The sequence below is a fragment of the Oryctolagus cuniculus genome, chromosome 11 (assembly GCF_051225735.1).
Source record: "Oryctolagus cuniculus isolate XC-2025 breed Fujian yellow rabbit chromosome 11, ASM5122573v1, whole genome shotgun sequence".
Lineage (NCBI taxonomy): Eukaryota > Metazoa > Chordata > Mammalia > Lagomorpha > Leporidae > Oryctolagus > Oryctolagus cuniculus.
The window spans coordinates 48973921-49001724 of NC_142877.1; the positions used below are offsets into that span (position 1 = coordinate 48973921).

The following is a 27804-nucleotide window of genomic DNA, read 5'->3' on the forward strand; positions in this document are numbered from 1 at the left end:
AGCTGTAGTATATCTGTTGATGAGCAAACTCCGTCAGTTCGGAATAAACCTGCCCTCCACTCCAGGAATCACAGTGGAGACCCTGAAGGAGAAGGCAGGCCAGTGGCCATTCGTGAGAGCACAGTCTGATACTCGGCTGCACCCAGAACCCGGGCAGTCGCGGCCTCGCTGCTTCTGGAAGACTGTGGGGTTTCTTTCATTTCCCTTCTGGTTGACTTTGCCTCCAGCTCCAGAAAAACTTCATATTTTATCCTGTTACTCAGATTCGTGTCTTCTGAAGGGAACTCCCCTCAGCACGTATAAAGTATCGCATTGCTTGCTGTCAGGTGGAAAACTCAAATGCAGACTTCCAACAGGTGCAGGAACTCGCTCATTTCCCAGGAGCATTCTTCAGTGCTGCTTTGAATGGGAGGCCTTTTGCTTCCTAAAAGTTTATTTGGGAGACCAATAGTAAAACAGAGCAAGGCCCAGCTTTTGGGGTCCAGGCCGGTACGGGGGCTCAGAGCAGTTCACACCCCATCCCTCCCCTCCTTCCCACCATGGGGTCCTTCCTGGAGGCCCCAGGCCCTCAGAAGCACCGTGGAAAGCTTCAGTGTGGACCCACAGCATGGAAGTCCCTCCCATTCAAGGTTAGGGACACAGTCACACCTGTGCAGTCATTGCCACGGTGAGGTCCCCCCAGGAAGCTAACAGAGACCAATGACTGTGTCACAGGAGGCTGAGGGCACTTTCCCATTTTGGGGGACACAGCGGGTGCTCCAGTTGGCGGTATGGTCGGTTAGCGAAGCCACTGAGCTCCCAGTGGACGGCGGGAATTGGAACAGAGGCTGGGATGCATTTGACATTTTATCAGCATTCCACATATCTGCACCCACGGATGACGATGCAGAAGTTCCAGGCCGGGGGCGAGGAGAACCGAGGCTGTCTGTGGGAAATCTAGTCTTCTGCCTCGTGCTGTAGCAGCTGGTGTGCAGACCGGGGCCCCAACAGCCTCGCTCCAGGCAGAGGCTGGGGACCCAGACCAGGGCCCTGGAAAGCACGGATTGGAGCTCACTCAAGATTGTTTCCAATATACTTCCCACCCAGGTCGTGGGAAGACAAATGCCCCAGGCCCAACAAACCTCCCTAGGCCCTCTGTCCTCCATCCTCTCCCAGGAGCTTCCTCCAGGTCTCCCATGCAGCTGTAGCGGCTCCAAGCACTTGAGCCATCTTCCATTGCTTTCCCAGGTGCATTAGCAGGGAGCTGGATCAGAAATGGAGCAGCCAGGACTTGAACTGGCGGGTGGTAGCTTTATCCACTATGCCACAGAGTCAGAAACAGCATCTTCTATGTTAAAGAAAATGACTACCTTGTAGGAGAAACCAAAAGCACATGCCTAAGAGGCTCTGTGAATAATTGTGGGAGGGGAGCAGTGTGCGTTCAGGCATGAACACGTGGCTTCCCAGTACTGCAAGCCACCGAATTCCCAGGTGTCTCAGCCACATGCCCATCACCCATCAAGGGGTCCACTGGGGCTTGCAGGTGATCTGGCTTCAAGAAAGAAGAGGCCTGTGGCTTCCAGACGCTGGGGAAGCCAGCACAGGAGGATGACTTGATGGGATGCTGCCCCCAGGTCTTCTGCAGGCAGACAACCTAATAGAACACCCCCCAAATGGGCCCATATGAAGCCCACACAGGGAGCAGGCGAGGGGCACAGTCCCACCACTGGCTCATCCAGGTCTTCGTGGCTCCAAACCCAGGCAAAGACCTGGTCCCTGTGGCCCTTGCTGGAGGCCGAGAACTTGGCTGTGCCTCTGTGCACACGCAGGAGGCTGTGAGGTGGCCCTCACTACCTGATCCAACTGCTGGGATTTTAGCTATGGTTTTGTCCATCAGCTCTGGAGCCACCCTCAGGCCCAGCTCACTACCACACGCACCTCCTCAAAGCCGAGCTTGTCACTGCTGTGAGCTAAGAGGTTGGTGAGGATGCAGAGGAAGGCATTTCCAGGAGGGGTAGGGGAGGGGAGGGGCAGGGACCTGCAGTAGGGCTGATTATGCTGATCACAGGCAGTGGCAAATCTTCGTGGAGGTGACCCCACTGGCCACTCCTCTGGGCACCATGCAAGTTCTGGGAATGCCACCGCTTTGGTCAGTGGTGTTCGTATTGGCTTAGATCATAGCTGAATTCCATATTCATTCAAGAAAGGTGTGTTGAGTCCTATATGTGCTAGTCCTACTATCTTCTGGGTACTTAGGATACAGCCATGAGCAGGACATGCTCAGGTGGTAGACAAACCTGGGGGCAGAGGAGAAGTTCCAGCCAGGATAAGGGAGAGAGGTATTAGGGGAGGCAGCAGGGAGGGTTCCAATGAGACGTGCACTTGAACGAAAGCCTCTAACGAGGGAGGAAGTTGGCCATGTGTATGTCCAGAGGAAGAGTGCCAGGCTAAAGGGACAGCAGGTGCAAAGGCCCTGAGGCAGGCAGGGGGCAATGCTGGAACACCAAAGATACAGTAAAAAGCTCCTTTGGGAGCTTTGGAGGTCAGTGAGGCCACTGTGAAACAGAGGCAGCACAGTCTAGAAGCTTTCTGAGATGCTGGGAGTGCTCTGGATCTGAGCCATCTGATGTCATAGGAGCCATGGATCTGAGCTGTATGACATCATAGGAGCCATGGATCTGAGATGTCTGATGTCATAGGAACCATGGATCTGAGCTGTCTGATGTCACGGGAACCACAGATCTGAGCTGTATGATGTCATAGGAACCATGGATCTGAGCTGTCTGATGTCATAGGAACCATGGATCTGAGCTGTATGATGTCCTAGGAGCCATGGATCTGAGCTGTCTGATGTCACAGGAACCACAGATCTGAGCTGTATGATGTCATAGGAGCCATGGATCTGAGCTGTCTGATGTCACAGGAACTGTGGCTCTGAGCCATCTGACACAGGAACTGTGATCTGAGCCATCTGACGTCACAGAGACCATGGATCTGAGCCCTCTGACATCACAGGGACCATGGATGTGAGCCATCTGATGTCATAGGGACCGTGGCTCTGAGCTGTATGACATCACAGGGTCCACGGATCTGAGCGCTCTGACATCACAGGAACTAGACCTGCCCCTCTTCTGATGTGACTGAGGAAGCAGCTGTTAGCCAGGCTTCATTCTAAGTAATTTGAGTTTCAGTAGCTCCGGGCAGCCAGTGGGGTCACCACAGATGGGGTAGGGGAGAGGGAGGGCAGCTGGAGGCCCAGTGGTCTGTGAGGCCTCGAGGGAGCCTTGCGGCACAGCTGGGCCCAACTTCACACCCCTAAAGCAGGCACCTCCCAGCCCTCACTCACAGGGAACGTGCAGTGTTCCATGTGTCAGAACACTTGACGTGAATACAGCAGTCGTGTTCTGTTCAGATCTTCCAGCGCTGGATGCCTGCTCTCCAAGTCAGAGTCTTGGGTTTGCTTCCTGGCCCCTGCTCCTAACTCCATCTCTGTCAGTGCAAACCCTGGGAGGCCCCAGGTGATGACTCAAATAACTGGGTCCCTACTGTTCATGTGGGCCACCTGGACCAAGTTCCTGGCTCCTGGCTTCAGCCTGGCCCTGCCTTGGATGTTACGGGCATTTAGGAAGTGAACCAGTGAAGGGAGGGCTTCCCCCCTCTTTTTGAATAAATAACATGAATACTTTTTTATAGTAAAATTTTCCAGGCTGGTATTGTGGTACAGCAGTGTGAGCTGGTGCCTACAAGGCGAGCATCCCTTTTCAGAGCACCTGTTCAAGTCCCGGCTGCTCCACTTCCCACCCTGCTCCCTGCTCATGTGCCTGGGGAAGAAATGGAAGATGGCCCAAGTGCTTAGGCCTCTGCCACCCATATGGGAGACCCAGAGAGTTCCAGGCTCCTGGCTTCAACCTCACACATCCCTGGGCCATTGGGGAGTGAGGCAGCACATGGAAGGTATCTCTTTCTCTCTCTCTCCCCCTTTCAAAAAATGCATCCAAAGCCAGGAGCCAGGAACTTCTTCCAGGCCTTCCATGTGGGTGCAGGGGGCCAAGCACCTGGGCCATCTTCTGCTGCTTTCCCAGGCACATTAGCAGGGAGCTGGATAGGAAGTGGAGTAGCCAGGACTCAAACTGGCACCCATATGAGACGCCGGCGCGTCACAGGTGGAGACCCAATCTGCTACTGTTACTATGCTGCAATGCGTCTTCCTTAGCATGGAGCTCCCTGTGCACTTGCCCTGCTCGGCAGATCTGTGTCTGCACAGCCTTTCCCAGACTGTAGCTTCTTCTTTGCCCCCATGGCCACTCATCCCAGGGAGCACCCACCCACTGACAGCCAAGTGAACGCGTAGCAGAGCTGGCATGCTCTCGTCTGCCCTGTAACCTGTCTCTCTTGTGACAATGTCTTTCCATCGGGATTGACTGAGTGCAACTACGGCTTCACCACTTCCTGAGCTTGGCGCTCTGATGCTTCTGAATGAGAACTGGTGAGGGTTTGGGACACTGCCCTGAAGTCCAGGTCTTGGCTTCCTTGGAACTGTGGCATACTGCTCACCTGCTTCCAGCTCCCATGCTCTGAGTGTCTCCACAGAACCCCATGTTGAAATCACACCCTGTTGGGAGGATGAGGAGCGGGGAGACCCAACCCAGCTATGGGATTTGGAGGCAGGAGGCAGTTAGGGCTACATGAGGTCACCAGGATGGGGCCCTGAGCCAGTGGGATGGTGCCTGTATAAGAAAAGAAGGAGACCTCAGCTGCATCTCATGAACTCTTGCCACGTGGTGCCCTGGGCTGCCCTGGGAGCCCTGTCAGCAAGCAGGCCCTCGGCACCCTTGGCTGCTCGACCTTGAACTTCTAAATGAAACTCCTTTCCTTAAAATTTACCTATCTCAGGGCCAGCATTGTAGCATAGTGGATCTAAGCCACCTGCTGCTTTGCCTGCATCCCATATGGGCTCCGGTTTGTGTCTCGGCTGCTACACTTCCAATCCAGCTCCCTGCTGATGCGTCTGGGAAAGCAGCAGAAGATGGCCCAACCGCATGGGCCCCTGCACCCACGTGGGAGACCTGGAGGAAATCCTGGCTCCTGGCCCATGGCTTTTGCCTGGCCCAGCTCTGGTCTTTTTGACTATCTGGGGAGTGAACCAGCAGATGGAAGAGCGCGCGCTCGCTCTCTCTGTAACGCTGACTTTCAAACAAAGAAATGAATATATATTTTCTAAGAGAGCCTCAGGCATTTTGTTACAGTAACAGAAAGCAGAGTCAGGAACGCGGGGCTCCATCGGGCAAGGGGACCGGGGACAGCACAGCCCAGCCGAGGTCACTGCTGCGCTTCCGCAGATAGTACTTCCCTCCCTGAGTCTCAGCTTGATCCGCTGTTAAATGGGAACAATGGGACCAAACTGTGAGAACAGCCACGTCCGGGGTCCCCTGCAGGATCCAGCGTGCTTGATGCATAAAAGTGTCGCGAAGCTTAAAGAGAGAAGCACCGGCCAATCTGCTGCCCAGGTGTGATGCTGACACATGACCATCTGTGCTTTCCCTCTGCCCCCTGCCTCTCAGAGGTTGGACCTTCTGGGGCAGCTCAGCCTATGACCTCTGAGTCACTTGTTTTCCTGGGGACTCTGCCTGGTTCCCAGGGGACAGGGCTGCCTGGGGTGTGGGGTGGAAGGAGGCACGGTCAGGAAAGAATGCAGACTCAGAGCCTCCAGCTGGACAGTCGCAGCCCTCCTGTCTGTCTCCCATGAATTAGGCAGCCCCTGGGCGGCCTCCATTCCCTTCTCTGATAGCCGTGACAACAGTAATTTTCATTTCCCCTTACTGTTCTGGGAGGCAGAGGAGGGGACCACAGGAGAGGTGCACCGAGTAAAAACAGCAGAAATTCCTGTCTGCGTGGAGCGATGTCTCAGACCCCTCACACACACACCCTGCAGGTCTGGGGGTGGGGAGCAGGGACAGGACTGTGGGAGGACAGTGAGTCACCAGTGCCCCCCCAGCAGGGTCCCTGAGAAGTCCCTGTCTGTTATTTGAATGAACCCCTGGACAGGTGCCTGTGTGCTCCCAGCCCATGGACCGACTCAAACAGGGAGCACCTGTGCTCTGCTGAGGCCACAGAGGCTCTGAGTGCAGGTTCATTTATCAAAAGAGGAAAGGACACCATTGTCACCTGAGGACTTCCTCCAAGGGGCAGGAAGTGGGGGCAGAGGGTAGATGGATGGCAGGCTCTGTCCACACGGGTCGCCCTCATGCAGCGCCAGTTCCACACCATGGTGGGGCAGGCAGGGCAGGGAGGCTTGCAACAGATCCTCCTTTTTTTTTTTTTTTTTTTTTTTTTTTTTGACAGGCAGAGTGGACAGTGAGAGAGAGAGAGACAGAGAGAAAGGTCTTCCTTTGCCGTTGGTTCACCCTCCAATGGCCGCCACGGCCGGCGCGCTGTGGCCAGCGTACCACACTGATCCGATGGCAGGGAGCCAGGTACTTATCCTGGTCTCCCATGGGGTGCAGGGCCCAAGTACTTGGGCCATCCTCCACTGCCCTCCCTGGCCACAGCAGAGAGCTGGCCTGGAAGAGGGGAAACCGGTACAGAATCCAGCGCCCCGATTGGGACTAGAACCCAGTATGCCGGCGCCGCAAGGCGGAGGATTAGCCTAGTGAGCCGCAGTGCCCACCCAGATCCTCCTTTGAGAAGACATTTGCTGACTGTTTTTTGAGGACATCATGGAGTCAGATACAGCTCTGTCTCCCCAGGGTATAGGCAGGTGGAGAGAGTGACCTGATGTTTTCATGAGTCAGCTGAAGGTAGCAGGAGCCAGCGAGGCAGGAAAATCCACTTAAAGGGCTGGGCAGGTGCACTGAGTGGGCAGGAAAGAGGGGTCCCTGCACCAGGCGCTGCTGGGGCTAGGAGTGCTTCCAGCGCTGGCTGCTTGCACCTGGGACCACGATGCACCCTCGGTGGGAGGTGTGGGAGGTCGTTCTCACTGCTGGGCAAGTGTTGGAATCACCTGAGCTGCTTTTTAAAAAACTCCCTATGTCTACACCTGCTTTGCTGTCATGGGAAGCAGCAGTAGCAGAGTCCGAAGCCAGCTGGGAAGGGAGCTGCCCGGTCTGGGTGGACGGCGGGACCCAAGGTGGGTCTTCAGGTCGGAGTCCAAGGCGAAGTTCAGGGGCAGTGTACTCCTTCTGTCCACACCGGCACTACTTGTGTCGTCTGCTGGTGGGGAAGGGAGGCCTCAGAAAGCAAGGTAAAGTCCCCAGGGACATGCTCTGGCAGACCCCGACCCCCACCTCCAGCGGGTCACACCTTTTCCCCACCATCCTGCTCTGGGTTCCCAAACACCCCGTAGTCTCCATGGGGTGATGTGCAGCACTGAACAAGCCCAGAGCCTGTGCCATGGTCCCCTTTTAGCCCCAGTTCTGCTTTCTGCAATTCCAGCTACCTGTGGCCAACCAAGACTTGAAAACATGACATGGAAAATTCTAGAAACAAATGAGTCATAAGGTTTCGAGTGGTGTGTGGTTCTGAGGGTCCAGATGAAATCGCGCTCCACCCGGCTAGGGCTCCACCCAGCTAGGTCATAGCTCGCGCCTTAGCCCGGTGGTGTCTGCGTGGTCTGTCCACGCCACCCTCCATGTGGCAGCGTGGCAGACCCACTGTCCAGGTTATCGGTACGTGGCCAGTTGTTCTACTGTACTGTGAGTGGTGTTCATATCTCACTGTCTGCAATCACGAACTAGGCAGAGGTAGCGGAGTCTGTATAGGGTTCAGTGCTGTCTGCAGTCTCTTGCATCATCCACTGGGGGTGCTGTGGGGACCGGGACCATGTCCCCGCAGATAAGAGGGGGCTGTGGGTGGCGTTTTTGCCTTCCTATTGTCAGTGAGAGTCGCCTTGCCCAGGTCATGCTATATGGGTGCTGCCTGATGACACAAATGATGATGTCATCATGCTGCCCATGACGAATGATGTCATGCTGGCCATGATAATGGTACTGATGACATCATGCTGGCCGTGATGATGGCACTTATGATGTCATACTGGCTGCGATGCTGGCACTGATGAATGAAGTCATGCTGGCCGTGATGATGATGCCAATGACATCATGCTGGCCGTGATGATGTCATTCTGGCTATGATGATGGTGCGAGTGATGTCATGCCAGCCATAATGAGGACACTGATGACTCCATGGTGGACGTGATGATGCTGATGACATCATGCTGGTCATGGAGTTGGTGCAGATGATGTCATGCTGGCTGTGATGATGGTGTCAGTGACGCCATGCGGGCTTGATGATAACACTGATGGTACCAGCCAGGCACCCGACCCCCACACCGGGGCACCCCCTGGGATGGTGCTCTCATGCCTCTTCTCTCTCTTGCAGAGCGACTATTCAAGTGACACCGAGAGTGAGGACAACTTCCTCATGATGCCGCCCCGGGACCACCTGGGCCTCAGCGTCTTCTCCATGCTCTGCTGCTTCTGGCCCCTGGGCATCGCAGCCTTCTACCTGTCCCACGAGGTAGGAGCGCCGTCGGCCACCCGTGCACACAGCATGCAGTGGCAAGGATGGGAACAGCCCAGGGATCCAGGGGAGGAATGCCTCGGAGGTCTGTGTCATTCCTGCCATGGTAGAGTGGCTGGATATCAGCCGGAGAAGCTGCCAGGCACCCTGGGGGTCAGGGTGTGACGTGGCTGCGTCCCTCCCAAAGGTGGAACTGTGGTCCGGAAGTGGCCTGCGTGAGGAAGCAGGCAGGCCCTTGGTAGCCAGCAGGTGATCTTAGGGATTCTGACCTCCAACTTGGGCATGGGGGTCGCACCAATGGGACCAAGTCCAGTGTTGGAAAAGCAGTGAGAAGGCAGGGAGAAAGGATGGCGTGCCTTGTTGGAGGTTCTCGCTCTGCCGCAGCCGGCCTGTGCTGTGGGAATGGCACATTTCCTGGAGACCGCTGAACGTGCTGATCCGCAGCCCAGTGTGGTTCCGCCTGGAGAATCCAGCTTTTATGATGCTTTTGCTCTAGCACAGGAAGTGCTGTATCCGTGCTCTTGTGAGCCAGAGAAAGACAATTCCGCCAGCCAGTTGGGGTGTGTGTGTACAGGATCACCGTGCACCACCACTGCCCCCACCTAAGCAAGGAGACGGGCAGCCCCGCAGGTGCACCCAGTGCTCATGGCAGGTTCCCAGGGAGCTGCTTCTTAGGGACCCCCCTCCGGCTTCTCGGATCCTGGGGCTGAGGCTGCCATGCAGGTGCGTTGTTGGAAGTGTTTTCTTTCTCTCAGCTTGGAAACAAGATGAGTCCAGCTGCTGTGTTGAAAGGATATGCCTGGCCGGAGGGGAACCCTGGTCATGTCCTTGGTGGCTTTCTTTTTCCCAGCTGCACACCCTGAGTGGCGACTGCCCCCCACCCCTTCCTGTGAGTCCCAGGGACCTGAGCAGCTGAAAAGCACATCCAGGCAGGGTGGTGTGGAGCACGGGTGGTTTTGGAGGACATAGGGGTGCTGTGAAATCCTGCATCCCCAGAGTGAGCCTGAGCAGTTGTTCCACGCCCAGCTCTGGCCTCACGGGTCTCTCTGAGCTTGCTCTGTGTGCATTCGTCCTGCAAATGTCATCAGCCACCAACTCCAGTGGCAGGAGCGCCAGGGGCAAAGCCGGACTCCTGGCGTCTGGCAGGGCCTGGGTGGCTGTGTCATAGCAGCAGGTGACCCTGAACCCCAAGGCCAGGCTGCTGGGTGCTGCAGGTTGGGAAGTACCAGGATCTGGAGAAAGACGTGTGCCCACAGTCCGCCCTACCTGTGTCAACTGCCCTCGGGGCCTGGGTTAGGAGCCTGCAGCAGGCAAGAGCTGTGTTGCCACAGGGCAGAGAGAGCCGGCTCCTGGCACAGCCTGGGCAGCCCCAGCTTTCCCGTGAGCTGAATGAGGCAGGGCATCAGAGGCACCCCCAGATCTCTCACCTACCCCAAGCTCTGCATCTTGGGGCCACTCCCATCTTTCTTGGATCCAGCCGCTGGGAAAAACCCAGGCACATCTGCCACAGGGGATACCATCAACACCGGCCATAGTTCAGTTGCCAGACTGGGATTGTGGTTGTGATCAGGATTCCACCGGGAGAGAGGGCTTAGCTGTTCACAGAAGAGAGTAGACGGCAAATCCCTAAGGATGCTGCATGGCGCCTGGTCTCTGCTGCCCTGTGAGTCTGGGGTTCAAGTCTATCCCTGGAGGGAAAGGCATGGACAGCAGCTCTGTCTACCAGATTGCAGCACTGGGAGAATCCAGGCTGCCTGTGGCGGAGATGGTGGTTCAGATCATCTTCCTCGGAAAGTAATCTCATTCTTGACACAGCCTCAGCGCCTGAGGCTGCAGGGTGATGATTTGTGACATTTAATAACTGAAAGGGCAGAGAAGGATTTTACGATTTGTTCAGCTGCCACGGTGGAAGGTGGGTTCCAGAGAGGCGCAGGGAACACTCCTTGGAGGGGAAGGTCGAAGATTCTTGCAGAGGTCAGGGGTCATTGTCACTGCTGAAGTTGGACAGGGGACTCCGGGCTCAGGGTCCTCAACCTTTCTTTTCATTGGACTTCGAGAATGGGTTTTACTTCAGTGGAATCAGGAGGCAGAAAGAGATGCTTTTTATTTTAAGATTATTTATTTCAAAGGCAGAGCTACAGAGAGAGAGAGAGAGAGAGAGAGAGAGAGAGAGAGAGAGAGAGAGAAAGCACTCTCATCTTTTGGTTTACTCCTCAAGTAAATAACCAGGCCAAAGCTGGGAGCCAGGTGCTTCCTCCTGGTCTCCCACATGGGTACAGGGGCCCAAGCACTTGGACTGTCCTCCTCTGCTTTCCCAGGTGCATTAGCAGGGAACTGGATTAAAAGTGGAGCAGCTGGGACTCAAACCTGCACCCATGTGGGATGCTGGTGTTGCAGGTGGCACCTTTACCCACTATGCGACAATGCCAGCTTGAGGCCCTGTTTTTGTAAAGAAGTTCCTGTGCAGAGCCTGTGTCCCAGTCCCGGACTGGAGCTCCCATGCTGAGCCCCCTCCTGGGTAGTAGTCCCCTGCACCGTTAGCAGCCGCGGTATTCAGGGTGTTGCTGCAGATCTGGGCCGAGGCTGAGCCCCGAGTGCAGCATCACAGTGGGTCCCGTGGCCATGTGCACCCTGTGCCTGCTTCTGTGGACACACCATTGCTAGCAGGCCACTGCCTAGGGCAGGACATGTGGCACCACACGGGACACACATGCTCTAAGAATCCTTGCATTACATGAAGTCAGTGCTGGTGAGGCAGGGTGTTCCAAACAGAGGGACTGGAGATAGGGGCAGCCCAGAGCCATCTCTGGACCATGGCCAGTGCCTCCTGTTATGCCGAGTTGTTGGAGTGCAAGGGGCCCTGACAGTGCCACAGCACACAACCCCTCCCCAAGCCTGTATGCTGGTCCCAAGGAAATCTTTGACATCACCTGTGACTTCTGTGGCTTTTTCCTATTTTCACGGATCCCAGTGAGGCTGTGCCTTGCTCCTGGTCACAGTGACCATTCAGTGAATTCTAGGAAAAGTCATGGCCCTTCCAGGACAGCATTACAACAGACTGTGGCGATTTGATGCAGTTTGCTGTGGGGAGGAGAAGGAGTGGCACCATGGACATAGAAGCCTGGAGTTCTTCACTTAGCAAGTGCCTTCTTCATGCCCGTTTCTTGATCTGTGCACTTGTGTTAAGACAACTCGCATAGCTTGGGCAGTGCACATGATAGAAGCCCCGAGAGGTGGCCAGGGAGCAGCTGGCGACAACAGCTCCTCCGTACTGCAAACCTGCTGCATCCAGATGGACAGGCAGAGTAGTGGCACCTGGGAAAAGGCCGATTTCCAAGAAGCTGTTGGTAAAGTGGCAGTCATTGCGGTCCCAGCAGCGGTGTGCCATGGGTTCGTGGCCGGGCCAAGCCCTTTATCTTACCGTGCACCAAGTTTTATGCTAAGGGCACCTTTGCTTCTTAGGATGTGGCTGGGTACCTGCAGCATCAGCATCCCCCGGGTGTTTGTTAGAAATGCACTTTATTGGGACTGGCGCTGTGGTTCAACAGGTAGAGCTGCCGCCTGCAATGCTGGCGCCCCGTAAGGATGCTAGTTTGAGTCCTGCTGCTCTACTTTCAATCCAGCTCCCTGATAATGCACCTGGGAAAGCAGCAGAAGAAGGTCCAAGTACCTGGGCACCTGCTACCCACATGGGACACCTCAGAAGGAGCTCCTGGCTCCTGACTTGGGCCTGGCCCAGCTCTGACCATTGCAGCCACCTGGGGAGTGAACCAGCAGATGGAAGCCCTCTCTCTCTCTCTGTAACTCTGACTTTCAGATAAATAAGTAAGAGTTTTAAAACAACGCACACTCTCTGGCCCTGCCACGGAGCTGCTCCATCAATTGCCAGGGTGGCGTGCAGAGATCTGCATTTTCAGCAAATCTTCAGGCTGATTCTGGCGGTGCTCAAGTTTGAGCAACGCCCTTGAACTTGCACAGTCTTGTAGGAACTCTGTGACGTGTGGCTTTGACTATGTCCACTTTGTGGAGTGGGACTCAGGAGTCAGGAAGCTGAGTGATGTGACAAAGGCCAGAGCTGGTTAGTGTAGGGCTCCCGGGCAGCTCTGGCCTGGAGGCCGCCCTCTCGCGGAAGGTGGCCGGCTGGGCCCTTAGCTGAGATGGAGGTGCGGGCGGGGCAGTGCGGCTCGCTGTCCACAGCTGCATTTCACCCTCACCGGTGTGAGTGGGCTGACCCAGCTCCAAACACAGGCAAGTTTTACAGAGCGCTGGAGGGTGCATGCGGTGTGGGGTGGGTGGCATGGCCCCGTCTCACGAGAGGCGCTCCTGAGTGGTGATGATTTCCTGGAACCGCACATCTCTGTCTCACTCGCAGTGAGTCTGAGAGGGAGCGGATTGTTAGCTCCACTTGACAGATGAACAAACAGTTTCAAGGATTAAATAACAAATAGGAACCAGAAAGGCGGCGATCGTGGGTGCGTGAGGCCAATATCTGTTCGTACAACTCTCAAGACCGATTTCTGCAATATAATATGCTTTTTTTATATTCCTTATGAGAGAAAGACAGAGAGATGATGGATCACTCCCCAAATGTCCACAACAGCCAGAGCTCGGCCAGAGCCAAAGCTAGGAACCAGGAACTCAGTCCAGGTCTCCCACATGGATGGCAGGGACCTAGACACCTGAGCCATCACCTGCTGGCTCCCCGGGGTCTGCAGCCAGGAGTCAGGAGCCAGAGCTGCTCCGATGTGGGATGTGGGTGTCTTAGCCACCTGCTCCCCGGAATGCACCTGTGACAGAACCACAGCGTCTGTCTCTAAATCCACGTCCACCCACTGCAGTCGGGATGTGGGCAGCAGAACGGGAGAAGCCTGATGTCTCATGACATGGTGTCTGCCCTCACAGCCCCTCCCTCATACCACTTGAGTCTGAAGCTGGAGATCGTCGCCCAGAGGCTGCCTCTGGTCTGGAACGGGCACCCTCCAGGCCTGGGTTCCACGTGCTGAGGCTGCGGGCTGAGTATCCCGCATCCAGGCATTTAGGATGTCTTCATTGCATTTCGTTCCGTAGAATGCTCTTTCCTTTACTCACTGCCACATTACAGCAATAATTAAATAAGAAAGGAGTATGCAGAACCAGATTGTGACTTTTACAAATTAGCCCAGCAAAGGGCATCGGGCAAGTTAGGAGGGGAGAGAGAATCCCATGTTGGTGACGAGAAAGCTGGCAGCAGCCTGGACGGCCATTCATCCGCTCATGCAGTGTTTCCTGCAGGCTGTCACAGGCCACCAAAGTGAAGCAGTGAAGACTACAGAAACACCCCCCCCACCACCACCTTCCCAGAGCTGCCATGCCCAGGGAGAGTGGCAGGGAATAAACCAAGTAAAGCCACAGGATGCTCCAGGGAGAAGCAGCTGGAAGCGGATTTGGGGAGTATGGAGCAAGGTGCTCATGAGGACACCTGACGAGAAGACGACATCACTGGATGATAAAATTGCAGGCCTGAGCCGTGACGAGCCACTGAGGAAGAGCTGTGTGCAAAGGCCCTGGGGTAGGAACACAACAGTGGCTAGGAGTCACGGAGCCAGCTGCCCATTGGGTGTGTAAGTAGGAAGTGGGGCAACAGAGGGAGCAGGACAGTGGCTAGCGAGGGCAGATGCCACAGAGCCCTGGAGGCTGGATCAAGGAGCTGGCCTGCCTGGGATGAGCAGCCGCTGGGGCACTGAGCAGAGGAGAAATGCCATCTGCTACTCTCTGCCCCAGGAGCCAGGGTTGCAGGCTGCTCTCACAGTCCAGGAGCAAGGCCATGGCGGCCTGGGACTTTGCTTTTGTAAAGATTTATTTGATTATTTGAAAGGCAGAGTGACACAGAGACAGAGACAGAGACAGAGAGATCTTCCATCTGCTGTTTCACTCCCCAAATGCCTGCAACAGCCAAGGCTGCGCCAGGATGAAGCTGGGAACCAGAAGCCCCATCCATCCAGGAATCCCATGTGGGCAGCAGGAGCCCAAGCAGTCAGGCCACCTGCTTTCCCAGGCGCATTAGCTGCATCAGAAACACAGAAGTCGGGACTCACACAGGTGCTCTGACATGGGACGTGGGCATTGCTAGTGCTTAACCCACTGCCCCACAGCGCTGGCCCCGGTTGCTGGGGATTTATTAAGAAGTGGGAAAGGGCACATGTTTGGCCTAGCATTTAAGACCTTTGCATTCCATATTGGAGGACCTGGGTAGTTCCAGCTCCAGCTCCCAATTCCAGCTTTTCGACTAACTTAGACCCTGAGATGACGTGGAGACTCCATTCACTGGATTCCTGCCATACCTATGGGCATTCTCAGCTCCCCACTTTAGCAAGGGCCAGCTTCGCAGCCATTAAGGATTGAAACATTGAATAGGAGTTCTCTCTCTCCTTCCCTCCTCTCTCAAATAAAATAATTTTATTACAAAGATGGGGAGATGCAAGATGTCTTTTGGAAGAACCACTCACAGGTGGTGGTTGTGCCATGAGAGGAACAGAGAAGGCAGGCAAGGAACCACAGAGCAGGGGTTTTCACAGCGGGAAAGTGGCATGTCCAAGAGCCACGTGGAGCTTGTCACAGACCCAGTCAAGTCTGCAGTGTGCTCAGGTGGAGGTGCTGAGCAGTGGCTGGGCATGCACCCATGGAAGTCACGGGAGATGTGAGGGATGAGGACATGAATATAAGAGAAGAGCTGGACATTAACCTTGGAGGGGGACATAGACCCACTGGCCAGCAGCCTTAAAGGCATGCAAGAAACAACAGCCCCATGGAGCGGGTCCCGGAAGGAGGAGGTGAGGAGGACCCAGCAATCATGCCACTGGGAACAGGGTGGCAGGTCCCATGGTAGAGCACAAGAGGGACCCACGGGCACTGGAGCTGCTCCCTTTCTTGATCCAGCCACTGGCAGCACACCTGCCGGAACTCTTGGGCTGTGCACTTGGGCTGTGTGCCCTTTCCTGGACATGTGGCAGCCTTCAGTTAAAAAGTTTGCAAAATGCATGCATGGGAGGCGAGCAGCCAGCTGCGGTACATCCAGTTACATCTTGCAAAGAGCTTTGCTGTCAACAGAACCGGAGGGGTGGTGGTTAATGAGATGTCAAGAGCCTGTTGGTTTGTTTGTTTTGGAGCGGGAGGAAGTACAGCATACTTGCCTGGGATGAAAAAACTCTTAACAGAGAAGCAAGGACACAGCAGTGCAGCGGGGAGAGACTCTGGTAAAGGCTGTTGTGGATCAGGAAGCAGGAGGAGCCATGGAGGGTGCTGCCCTTGGTGTGGGGCATGTGCCCTGGGGGCTGCTGGGTGGGCAGGAAGCCCTTGGGTGCCCCCTAGAGGAGCTGCGGGGGTGGAAGCTGGGGTGCAGAAGGATTAGGGTGAGAGGCACCGGAGCAAGGCTGCACACAGGCTGCATGGTTCCTCCAGCCACATTCCCGGCTGCAGGTGCAGCACAGGAAGAGGGGGATTCCCCAGGGCTGCCGGCTTGCAGGAAGGAGGACACAGCATGAAGAAAGGGGAGGACGGTAGGGAGCAGGGGGAGCAGCACCAAGCCCTGTGCACCTGCACCTCACACCCATGTGACCTCCCTCGGGGACGAGGTCATTGGTGCTGCGCCCGCAGCCCCCGCGTCACTGCCACCTCTGCTTGCTGCTTGGTGTTGCCTGGGCCTCCACTCGAGGGTGCCTCAGCGTTTCCAAAGCTCCATGCGCCTTGCTTGAGACATCACAGATCTCCCAAGAGGGAGTCACTTCTTTAAATCTCCAATCCCGACAGCTTGTTTTCAGTGGAATAGCAGCCAGGAAGGATGTAGGTGTCCTGCACCGTCTGAGTACATTAGGACTGGATCCTAGTAAAACAGCAGGGAACCGAGCAGTCCTGGGGAATGAGACACACCAACATGATTATTACTCCTCCCAACTTGGCTGCTGTCTGCAGAGGAGAGATAGGAAGTCACGTGCCTGCTGGCCATTCTTCCTGCTGTTAAATAAGGGGTTCTGCAAATTCCACAAAGGTCCAGGGAGGTCATTGTGGGATTTGGTGTGAGAGCCTGTCACTCAGATGCACCCCGGTGGGACCCAGGAGGGACCTGGTGTCTGTTCCTAAGGGAAGGCAGCATTTCCCTTGCCAGTCTCCACCTGGGCTGCTGGTGCCATCTCTGCACAGCTGCTTTGCTGGATGTGTTTTCAAAATTTATTTATTTATTTATTTGAAAAGTAAAGTTACAGAGAGGCAGAGGTGTAGAGAGAGAAAGAAGAGAGAGAGAGGACTTCCATCCACTGGTTCACTCCCCAGATGACCACAACAGCCAGAGCTGCACTGATCTGAAGCCAGGAGCCAGAGCTTCTTCTGGGTCTCCCATGCAGGGCTGGAGAGGGAATAACTCAGATTCCTTGTGTGTGTTTGGCCAGGAACTTTAAATGCGAAACCTCCCAACCCTCTTCTTGGGCTCCCACAGGGAGTGCAAACTGAACATGGCCACTGGTCACAAAGCATCCTCCTTGGGGGCTGGCATTGTGGTATAGCAGCTTAAGCCACAGGGAGTGAGGTACCCACCTGTGGATTCTCATCCTCACTCAGCCTGCTCTCTGCCTCCCTCCGAATTCTTACCTGGACTTGGGTTGTGCAGGTCCTTGATCTACCCCCAGCCCCCTCCCAGATGGAATCAGTGGGCTCTGACTGAATGCCTGTCTTGTTCACATGGTCCATCTCTGTACAAACTGAACATAGTCACTGGTCACAAAGCATCCTCTTTGGGGGCCAACATTGTGGTATAGCAGGTTAGCTGGCACCTGCAGCGCTGGCATCCAGTATGGACTCTGGTTCAAGTCCCAGCTGCTCCACTTCCATTCTATTACCCTGCAAACACTCCTAGGAAAGCAGCAAAGCATGGTCCAAGTGTTTGAGCCCCTGCACTCAAGTGGGAGACCCAGGAGAAGCTCCTGGCTGCTGGTTTCAGATTGGCGCATCTCTGGCTATTGTGGCTACTTGGGGAGTTAACCAGCAGATGAAAGGTTTCTCCCTTCTCTCTGCCCCTCCTCCCCATAACTCTGACCTTCAAATAAACCTTTTTTAAAATGCATCCTCCCTGTCTGATGGCTGCAGACTGGCAGGTGAGGGGATGCACCACTGTGCTGTTGCAATGCAAGGGCCTCCAGGGAAGTGAGGGGGTGTCATGCTGTGCTGTGGATGTGCTGAAGGCCAGTGATCACATACAATCTCAGCTCCGGTGACGTAGCAAGCCCACATCCAGCCTTCGTGTAGCATGACCTGAGTCAGCCAGATCAGAACCCTCCTGGTCAGTCTCACCTCAGGGACAGTGCCATGTAGGCATGACCAGGAGAGTCCTTGCTGAGACAGAAACTGTGCTTCAATGCTACAAATGGGCAGGACACAGGTGCAGGGTGAGGGCCTCTCCCTCCCACGCTTCCACTCCCGTGAAGCCAGAATGGCTGTGAGTGTTGCCCTAAATAGGAACCAGACCTCATGCAGAGTGTTGTAGGTGCACAGTAGTGCCTAAATCCACTAAATCTGGGGAAATTGGGACTGGTAATGTCCCCATTTTGCAAATTTCAGTCCAGGTACACTGATAAGCAGTCTGCTCTCTTGAGGATGGTAGGTGAGGAGGAAGCTGACCCCAACAGGTGGTTTAATGTGTGCAGGATCCCACAGCAGGCTGGCTGCAGCCCCGGTGGACAGACCCCACAGCAGGTGCAGTAGAACACACAACAGACAGAGAAAAGCTCTCTGCAGCACTCCTGTCTGGTTTCCCCTGGAGTCTCATCTCATTCGTGGTCACGATTTTTGTTCTTGGGTTTGGTTCACAATTTTCCTAGGGAAAATTATTGTTCTTTAATTATTTTTGATCAGTGCATCCTTACAACAAAGGATCAATGTTATAGCTTCAAAATTTGGGCCAGGATAGCTGATCGTTTCTTGGAAAAAAGTCAGTGAAAGGATTTCTTTGCTATCTTCAATTAAACAAGTGTGGAACCCTTCAAGCGTGACAGCTGTTGTGGTGCAGCTGTGACAGCAAGACAGAGAGAAGCCTGGAAGAAAACCACCACAAACACAGCCAGCCAGAGGGCCATCTTCTCCTTCCCACACATCTTTGTGTTTCTTTGCTGGTTGGTTTTAACACCATTGATGCCACGAGAATTTTCAACCCTGTGTCAGCTGAAAATGAGAGCACAGTACACAAACATAATAGCAGGGCTAAACAACTTTCCTTTTTTATAAATTTGTACTGCTAGTTTTATGACAACAATTTTTCACCTTTTGCCACATTCACTCTATATGTAGATATTCTATACCCATATGTTTATATCAATATCACAGAATGAAGGCTGTGTGACAATGATCCTAATGTGCGGTATATCGTCAGGTGCATGACATGATTCGTGAAACGATTTCTGTAACTATTTACCAAATGGTATGACATCCACATATTTTTATTTTCAAGCAGACAGCAACATAACCACCACCTGGGTAAAAAAATAGAATGACCCAGGATCCTTGGGATGGGAGAACAGGCTCCTCCCCCAAGCACCCCCCTGTTACACCTCCCTGTCCCTCGTCCAGGTCACCACAGCTGTGGTTTCCACAGGAGCCCTGTCTTTGATTAGTTCTAAGAGAAATTTCCCAACATTCCCTTTGGCTCTCTCCATCCCTTATTTTAGAGTCATGAGTGGATGTTGGATTTATCAAAAGGTTTTTGTGCAAATGAAGACCCGAGCTGGGTGGTTTCCTTTAACCCACTCACGCGATGAGCTGCACTGACTGATGTCAAAAAATTGAGCCGGCTTTGCTTTCTGAGTTCTCCCTAACTGGCCACAGGCCTTGCATGTTGCTGGACTTGGCGCTTGTGTTCATGAGCAAGCTTGAGCGGTGCTATCCTTGGTGCTGATCTTCCCATCAGACTTCATCTGTTTGTGTAAGCCCACACTTCTCACTGACTTGACTCCTCATTCTCCTCTGCACCTTTGATCTGGGGGAATTTCTTTCTGCAGTCGTCCTGGTGGGCAGTTCTGTTTGAGTTGCAGGAAGTAGCTCTGTGGCCTTTCCCCTTGTAGATGTGCTTGTTTAGACTTTCCGGCTGGCAGTGCCCCCTATCTCAAATACCACCGCACCCATCCACCAAGAGAGAATGCTGCTTTTATTTGTAAGTTCCAGAATTTCTGTATTTCTTCTTTCTAATTAAGATTTATTTATTTGAAAGGGGGAGAGAGAGAGAGAGAGAGATCTTCCAATCCCTGTTTCACAACAGAGGGGTGGGCCAGGCTAAAGCTAAGAGCCTGAAATTTCATCCAGGTCTCCCACATGGGTGTCAGGACCCAAGCACTTGTGCCATCTTCTACCGCCTTCCCAGGTGCATTAGTAGGGAGCTGGAATCATAAGTGGAGCAGCCGGGAGTCTAACTGCTCTGATATAGGATGCTGGGGTTGCAAGCAGTGGCTTAACCTGCTGCATCACAGTACCAGCCTCTCTCTCTTTCTTCCTTCTCAGATCTGCCCCAATCCTTTGCAAATGCACCAGTCTCCTGCCAAGATTTTCAAGCTTTGCTGCTGCTCCTTGAACAGAGGAAACAGCAGTGTTTTGAGGTCTGGGCCTGTTACATACAGCATCTGCTTCCCCATCAGTCTGCCTTCTGCTGGTTCACCTTCTTCCCACGCCTGTCAGCTGAGAGCTTGCTGATGGCTTGCTAGTCAGGGTTTTTCAAGGAGCACCCACAGCACTAAGCTGAAGATGAGGGTGCAGCCGCCTTCCTTCAGCTGGGTGGACGGACAGTTCTGGACCACGTCGTCTTCTGCTCTGGTTCAGAGCCCATGCAGACCCAGGCTGCAGTGCGTACATGGCTGCTCTGCCACCTCACCTTTCCTCTGTGGCTTCACTCTCTAAGGCTCCATCCCACAGCGGGGGCTGTGTCCCAGGATTTCTCTCTGGGGGACTGTGCACTCCCAACTTGGATCTCCACTGCCACATGGTAACCAAACACTCACCCTCTCAGCACCTCTTACGGGTCAGCAAACATCACCTGTGCCTGGCTCAGATCTCTTGCCCTCTCCCTGGCCTTGATCTGCTAATCCCTCATCCCCTGACCTCTTTGATTTTTTTTTTTTTTTAATATTTCTTCCAGGTTTTATAGCTGTCTGCTAAAGAAGGGTTACCTGTCTGGCATCACCAGAACCAGAAATCTGAGTTTCTCTGTTTTCTTGTATAAAGAGAATACGTTCCTTTGAGAGCAGTTTTGCAATTGAAAACAGAAGGCTTGGTGGAGGGGTTTGGATTATCTGTTACTTGGATTCTCATTGCTTCTGATAATAATGGACGTTTCACCTGGCTCTCTGCACTGCCACCGGTGCTGACAAAGGGTATAACAAGCCTGTATACTCCCCATTCAAACCCAGAGCCACTGGCCCAGTGCGGGTGCCCACTGCCTGCCAATTGCCTTGGTGGCTGGTGCAGAGAGGTGGCCCCCTGGGGTGTGTAAAGATGAGCCCTGTGATGTGTAAGTGCAGTGTCACGGTTGGGTGTCCACAGTTGGGAGTGGATGGCCATGGCTAACATTACATCGGGCTGCAAGGACTCTGGGCACATGGCTTGTACAGGGCTGTGTGCAGCAAGTAATAACCCCTGTGGACCGCAAGGAGGCAGAGCCGGAGGAGGGAGGTGGTTGTCAGCAGTCACCGGTGGAGCTAATCCTGAGAGGTGTGAGTCGTTTGGCCCTTCTGGCTCCTTCTTGCCTCCTAGGTGGGGACGGGGAAGACAGGGCACTGACATAGCATGGGGCACCCTGCCAGGGAGGACATCACACTGCTTTAGACTCTGTGCGACTGCCACAGCCCTGGGGTCTGCCCTGTCCACTACAGCTGGAGCATTTGGAGTTGTACCATTTGGAACATCGAGAATAGTCAGAAAGCAGTGAAGGGGAAGGACTATGCTCTCAGCCCTCTCACCTTAAAGCAGAACATCTTTTTCGTGAGTTGAGCAAATGCATCAGGCCTGTGGCTGGGGTCACCATTGATGTTAGGGGACAAATGGAGGGAAGGCACCTGAAGATCCCCAGACAGTTCCCCTCCCCCTGTCCCCGACAGCCAGTGGCTGCCTTGGTGTTGAATTTGGACTTCCCTAAGCGTCTGAAGCAGCAGCCCCTAGGTGTCCTCAGAAGTTGTCCTTCTTAGTAACCCCGTCACCCAGATGTTTTCCTTACCCAGCCTTGTCCAAATTAGAGTGTTGCTTTTCAAAGTTCTGTGCTTAGAACCTATGTGTCACACAAATCTGAGCACCCTGTGTCCTGCACACCGGGTGGTGGTGGTAATGACCCCCAACAAGCCTTGGGAATGATGTTCTATGCCGCCAACGCGCATGTTAAGCACCAGGGAACTCAGAGCCGGCACAAGAGCTCAGACTCCCCCAGGCACTCACTCTCACTTAGATACGAGGCAGGTAGCTGGAAGTCCATGCCAGCCTGGGCAGTGGGAAAGACTGGGAGCCCCTCAGCCTCCCCAAGCCAGGGGCTGTGAGCGAAGGTTATGACCAGGGGACAGCTGGGGCTGCAGGAGCCCAGGCTCACGCAAGGATAGCACCGGTTCTGCAGGCAGACGGGTTGAAATACACTGCTTGAGGGGTGGCCCTGGTATACCAGATGGATGTATTTCAGGGTACGTCCAGAGAATTTGCAATGGCAGCTTGATAGTCACCAGGTGATGGCTCCCCACCCCTCCCTCCCTTTCTCCTTCTCGCTGCCCCCATCTCTATCTCTATCTCCGTGTGCATATTTAATGTGCTGATTAGGGCTTCTGAGAGCTGTTTTGCAACTTCTGCATTTAAACAATTCCTTATAAATATGAATGATCCACTCAGATCTCTCATCTGTTCTGTCCAGAGTGGGTGCTGCGGTGCAGTCACTGGTCTTAACTTGTTTTGGTTAAAACCAAATGAACAACAACAAAGCCATCTTGTCCATTCTGTTCCCTGCAGCGTATCGGTCAGAGCTTGTTCAGTTATGGGTGATGCCTCATCTCCATAATTGGTGATTATTCGGCTATAGCAGAGAAAGCACACGTGTTTGCTGGCCACAGGCAGAGTTCACACAGTGCCTGCACGTTTGGAATCCAGGGTTGAGATCCAGTGTGTTCAGGCGGATGTTGTCAATTCATACATTTCTGATTGCAATGAGCAACACAGCCCAGACTTTTAGGATAAAGCATGCATGCATAAGTAAAGACGTACACCTGCTTCGTGCACATCTGCTTCCAGACAGAGGCCCTCAGCACAGGTCCTGGTTGTGTGCTGTGGGTCTGAGCTACTGGCCACTGCCAGTGGCCACCTCTGTGGTGGCTGAGCCCAGCCTGGCCAGAGCCTGGGACGACCACTCAGCCAACAACACCTTGGTTGATCACTGAGTGTGATTTGGCATGGATTCATGCCGGCCTCAGACGGCCTTGAGCCAGGGTCTCGGGGATCCACGTGTGTCATTGGGAGTGACTGCCATGTTGGGGTCACTGGGACTTTTCCTGCCTCCTGAACTAGGGGTGGCCTGGGAGCCTGACCCTTTTTCTCTCTGGGGAGCTGTCATTGAATTCTGATACATGCTGAGCAAGGCACAGGGTCCTGAAATTCCAATCTTAGCTTCTGTCAACTGGTGCTACTTTGTAGTACCATCTCCTTTCAAGGGAGGAACTCCCTGCCATTGCACTGTTGAATGTTGCTAAATATTAGAGGTAGATTCTTGAACATGAATGTCATTACAACGTATTAGGTGGTTTACAAACAAAAGGACAGCGAATCTGTAGAGAATCAGAAGTCTATTATATCTGGATGATAACTCGATTGAGTCTGGGGTTCTGCTATATTTGTAGCAGCTAATTAATTAGCCCAGAAGGCCTTTTTGTTGAGATTTTCTTTAAAGATTTGTATTTATTTGAGAGGTAGAGTTACAGACAGAGAGGGAGAGAGAGAGAGAGACATATGGGATGCCGGCACTTCTGGCCAGGGCTTTAACTGGTTGCGCCACAGCACCAGCCCCATGTCCTGGATTTTTCTCTTGATTGCTTGTCAGCTGTGTGTGTCTCAATCCCTGTGCACAAATACCCCTGGGAGCGCCCCTTCAGCTGAGCCTCCTCATCTGGCGGAGACTTCAGGAGACTGCCTCGCCAAAGTGTTAAACAGCTTCTATACTCGTGCTTTCAATAGCTGAGAAAACACCATTAAGCTGGAGATTTTGCAACAAAATGCCTTCTGGGGGCTGGCACTGTGGCGTAGTAGGCTGAGCCTCTGCCTGTAGCACTGGCATTCCCTATAGGTGCTAGTTCAAGTCCTGGCTGCTCCACTTCCAACCCAGCTCTCTGCTATGGCCTGGGAAAGCAGTAGAAGATGGCCCAAGTCCTTGGGCCCCTGTACCCACATAGGAGACCTGGAAGAAGCTCCTGGCTCCTGGCTTCAGATTGGCCCAGCTCTGGCCATTATGATCATTTGGGGAGTGAGCCAGCGAATGGAAGGTCTCTCTCTCCCTCTCTCTGAAACTCTGTCTTTCAAATAAATAAAAAAAAAATCTTTAAAAAGAAAAATCCAGGACATTACATTGCTGACCTGGAAATGAGACAGTTAGTAAAAGGCAGAAGAAGCCATTTGTCCCAGTGGCAAGGGAGGAAAAGCTTGCAGTCACGCAGAAGGCAATCCGAGAACTTCCTAAAGTGCATGGAATTTAAGGATTGTTTTGATGCCAATGGCTTTTGAAATCTACGCGTAGTTTCGTTTTGTTTTTCTGTTAATATGTGTTGTTCTGGAACATTTGGAAGAACCCCCGTGGGTTCGGTTCTGACATCCAGGTGACTGCCAGGGGCCACGGGACTGAGACATGGTGCGGCTGGGTGCACCGTGTGAGTGACAGATGACGCAAGCTCCGTTCTCTTCACCAACCCCTGAATCCTTAGCCGGGGAAGTAGCATAAAGCACAGTCAACTTCAGGTGTCTCGTCTCACACGGGCTGTGGCGCAAGCCAGCCAAGCACACAAGCTTCAGAAAGGTGGTGATGAGTAAGTTGAGGCTCAGGGGGAATCCAGGGCCAGGCCAGATGCACCTCTGAGCATTTGATTCCACCACCAGAGGAAGGCAACCATGCCAGCGCTGCTCAGTGGGACACGTGACCCATCGTGTCAACCACATGTGGGCGCTCCTGACATGAACACCAGCACCTCCACTGTAAACACCAGCACACCAGAGGGCAGGAGCCGTGCTGTAGAACCCTGCGGGTGACTGCTCCTAGCTTCGCCTTGGCACTGACTGGCACCTTCAGGGGCATGTGAACTCCAGACACAGAGCATGGCCAACACCAGACCAGGAGCCGAAGAAACCCCCATGAACACAAGAGCAAGATCACTCTCCCCGTTTCCCTGTGTCCTTCTCTGCCTCAGACAGGGTGCCCTGCCCTTGAGCTGTCAGCTGTCCAACTGTGTATGAAGTGGCAAGGGGTCTCAAGAGCCCACGTGCAGGATGTCTGCCGAGGTCGATCCCTACATCCATCCGAGTGCGGCACTTGCGATAGTGTCAGGTGTAGCTGAGACAGGGAGGACCCCGAGGCCCTCATGGTGCTGGGTTCCGAGCCTGCAGGCTGGAGCCGGGGGCGGGGGGGGGGGGGCGCACATCTAAATTAGCTTGGAGGTAAATGCTGAAGCAGCCTGGCTGTGGGTTTCTCCAGGGACTGGGGAACAGCAGACTGTACAGGCAGAGAGAGGTGACTTTTAGAATTGGCCCCGCACTGGGGTCCAGGAAAACAGAAAAGGGAATTTATGAGCAAAAGTCAGCTCTGCTCCTGGGATGAGTCTGGCCCTGGCTCCTCCCTTTCCCCAGCCTGGCTGTGGCTCCCAGATAGCCCTTTGGTTTGGTTTGCATGCACTTCGGCATTCATTTGTAAGTTCACCTTGCAAGCCCCTCGCAGGCTCCCTGGCACTGCCGGCTCCACCCACACTCATTTTGCATTTCTCATACAAACCTGAACCTGGGGCTTCCCCTCACCCCCATTCTGCCTTTGCCCTCCAGCTGCCAGCCCCCTGCTCCATTGCTACCCACAGCACCCTGCTCCCGCCCCAACCACCACTGCCCCTGCCTTCGTCAGCACAGGGGGTCTCTGGTAGTCTCTTGATCCCTGAGAAACTCCCAGAAACTTCTGGGCTGCCCCGGGCTGGTTTCCAGGCACAGAAAGAGCCAAGAGCAGACCAGCAGTGTTTTGTGGTCGTCTCAGACATCCAAAACACAAGTGGGGATGTCGGGATCCCCATTCTTATCCAGTTCACCTTTGAGGGACCCTGATGGGTGGAAGAACGGGGTAGCCAGAGACCCTGTGCCCAAGCTCAGCTCTAAAATAATCCTCTGCTTTCCTGAGAAGAGTTTGAAGAATTTGAGTCTGGTCATTGTAGCTGCATGAAGTCTTTGCATCCCTTTGGGACTTGCATGTTGAATTTGCAAACCAAAGTGACACATGCTCATTCTAGAGAGCCTCCTGGCTGGGTCCCTGTCATGACTGAGGACCACCTGGCCACAGGTGCTAGACATAGCTCCTGAGGAGCATTGCCCACAGGAGGCGGGGCATCACCTACCCAGCCCCCTCGGTGATGCCACAGCACCACGCCAAACCCTCAAGCAGCTCTGATTTCTGCACTGCCTGATTGCTCTGGCCCTGAGAGCTGACTTTAGGTAATTGTTACGCTCACAGCAGGATGTGATCTATTATGCATGGATGCCCAATCATGAGAAAGGGAATGGCCCCAAATCAGCTGATGAGCTGAGGAGTCTGTGGGAGGTGATACCGTCCTGAGGCACCTGACCTTCTGCCTCCCAGGACCAGGCACTGCTGCTGGCTCATGTATGAGCTTCTGTGCTTGCATTTCCAAGGAGGCAGTAGTATTCCTGCTTCGTCCCCTCTTCCCTGCTGCTTCAGTCCCAGGAAGTGGGCTGCATCTGCACCTGTTCTCTGTTGTTCCGGGTGGGCCTGGGTGGACTCTCAGGGCACCAACCCTGGGGGAGATTCTCTGAGATCTGCTTCCATATCTGAACCTTGGGGCGCTCAGGACGTTCTAGGCACTGCCTGAGAGAGGTGCCTTCATTCCTGTTGTGGGAAGAACATTGGCCCCAGGGCCCGCCCCCCTCCCCCACCCTCTGCCTGTGAATCCTCACCCTGCACCAGCCACTCTATCATCACCACTCCCCTCTCAGATCATGTAGCTATTCTCCAGGTCCTCATAAAACCACCCCTTCCTGCAACTGTTAAGTTAGGGGCCCAGCTCATGCCCTTGTGCCAGCACTCACTTTCCTGCTGTGCCTCTCCGGGCCCAGCACACGGGCTCCTATGCCTGCCCTGGCTTGCAGGAAGGACCCTACAATGGCCCTCGTGTGGCCCCTCCTCCCCATAGCTTGTTTCTGTGTCTGTCCAGGCATGGCCACGCCCCCTCCTCCTCCACTGCAAGGGGCTTATGGAGTCCCTTACCTCTCACAGTCTCCCTGGCCTGGTCCCCAAGCCGCTTCCCTCCAAGTCCCAGCTGCACCTGTGCTGGAGGCCTTTCCTCCTGCAAGCTCTCACTTCATCCCCAGGGGTCAGCACGGGATGAGCTTCTGTAGTCCCTGCACCAGAGACCCAGGCCCCTCCAGAGAAAGACCCTGCTCCCTTGTCCTGCCGACCTGATTTGTGCTGTTGATGTGCATTCTGCAAGGCACTGGCAGCTCACATGGCTTAGGCAGCTTCCTGGCTGCTTGCTGTCTGCTGGTCCACCTAACAGCTCACACCTGCCAAAGCTCCTGACCCCGACACCCCCGCACTGAGCCCAAGAGTGTGCCTCTGGCATATGGCCAGGACTCTGAGAATCAGATGGATCCCCAGCCCACGTAAACTCCCTAAGTTTGTGACAGGTGACACCCAGAGTTGGCCCAGGTCTTGCGATCCCAAGTTCTGCCTCTGGTCTTCCACCCCGCCTCCCCTGCCCCTGCGGCTGCCCCCACCCCAACCCAGCTGGCTGAATCCCCTAGGTGTGGCGGGGAGGGCAGAGAGCACAGGGACCTCTGGTGCACCTGCCTGGTGGTCCGCCCTGCAGTCTGGGGCTGATGAGGCTTTCCGCAGTCTCCTGTGCTGCTGGCCTCTTCTGGCAGGACACAGACCCTCAGTTTACCCACAGTGCTGCCCCTGAGACAGGTTTCTGACATCCTGCACTTCCTCCTCCTGCCCCAGACAAAGGACCCCTTCCCACCTCCACCCCACACAAGGGGTCCACTCCATCCCTGAGGACATCCAAGTGCCTGGTGGGAGAG

The 27804-nt window shown here is 54.4% G+C and overlaps 1 protein-coding gene across 4 annotated transcripts in view; it reads left to right on the forward strand.

Annotated features, from left to right (window-relative positions):
• Window positions 1-27804, forward strand: part of SYNDIG1 (synapse differentiation inducing 1) — a 215223-nt gene that overhangs the window by 89972 nt on the left and 97447 nt on the right. For all 4 annotated transcript variants that reach the window (XM_051834476.3, XM_008275449.5, XM_008275450.5 and 1 more), the window contains exon 3: window positions 8356-8493. In XM_051834476.3, coding sequence (XP_051690436.3) covers window positions 8356-8493 — 138 coding nt within the window. The remainder of the gene's footprint in view (window positions 1-8355; window positions 8494-27804) is intronic.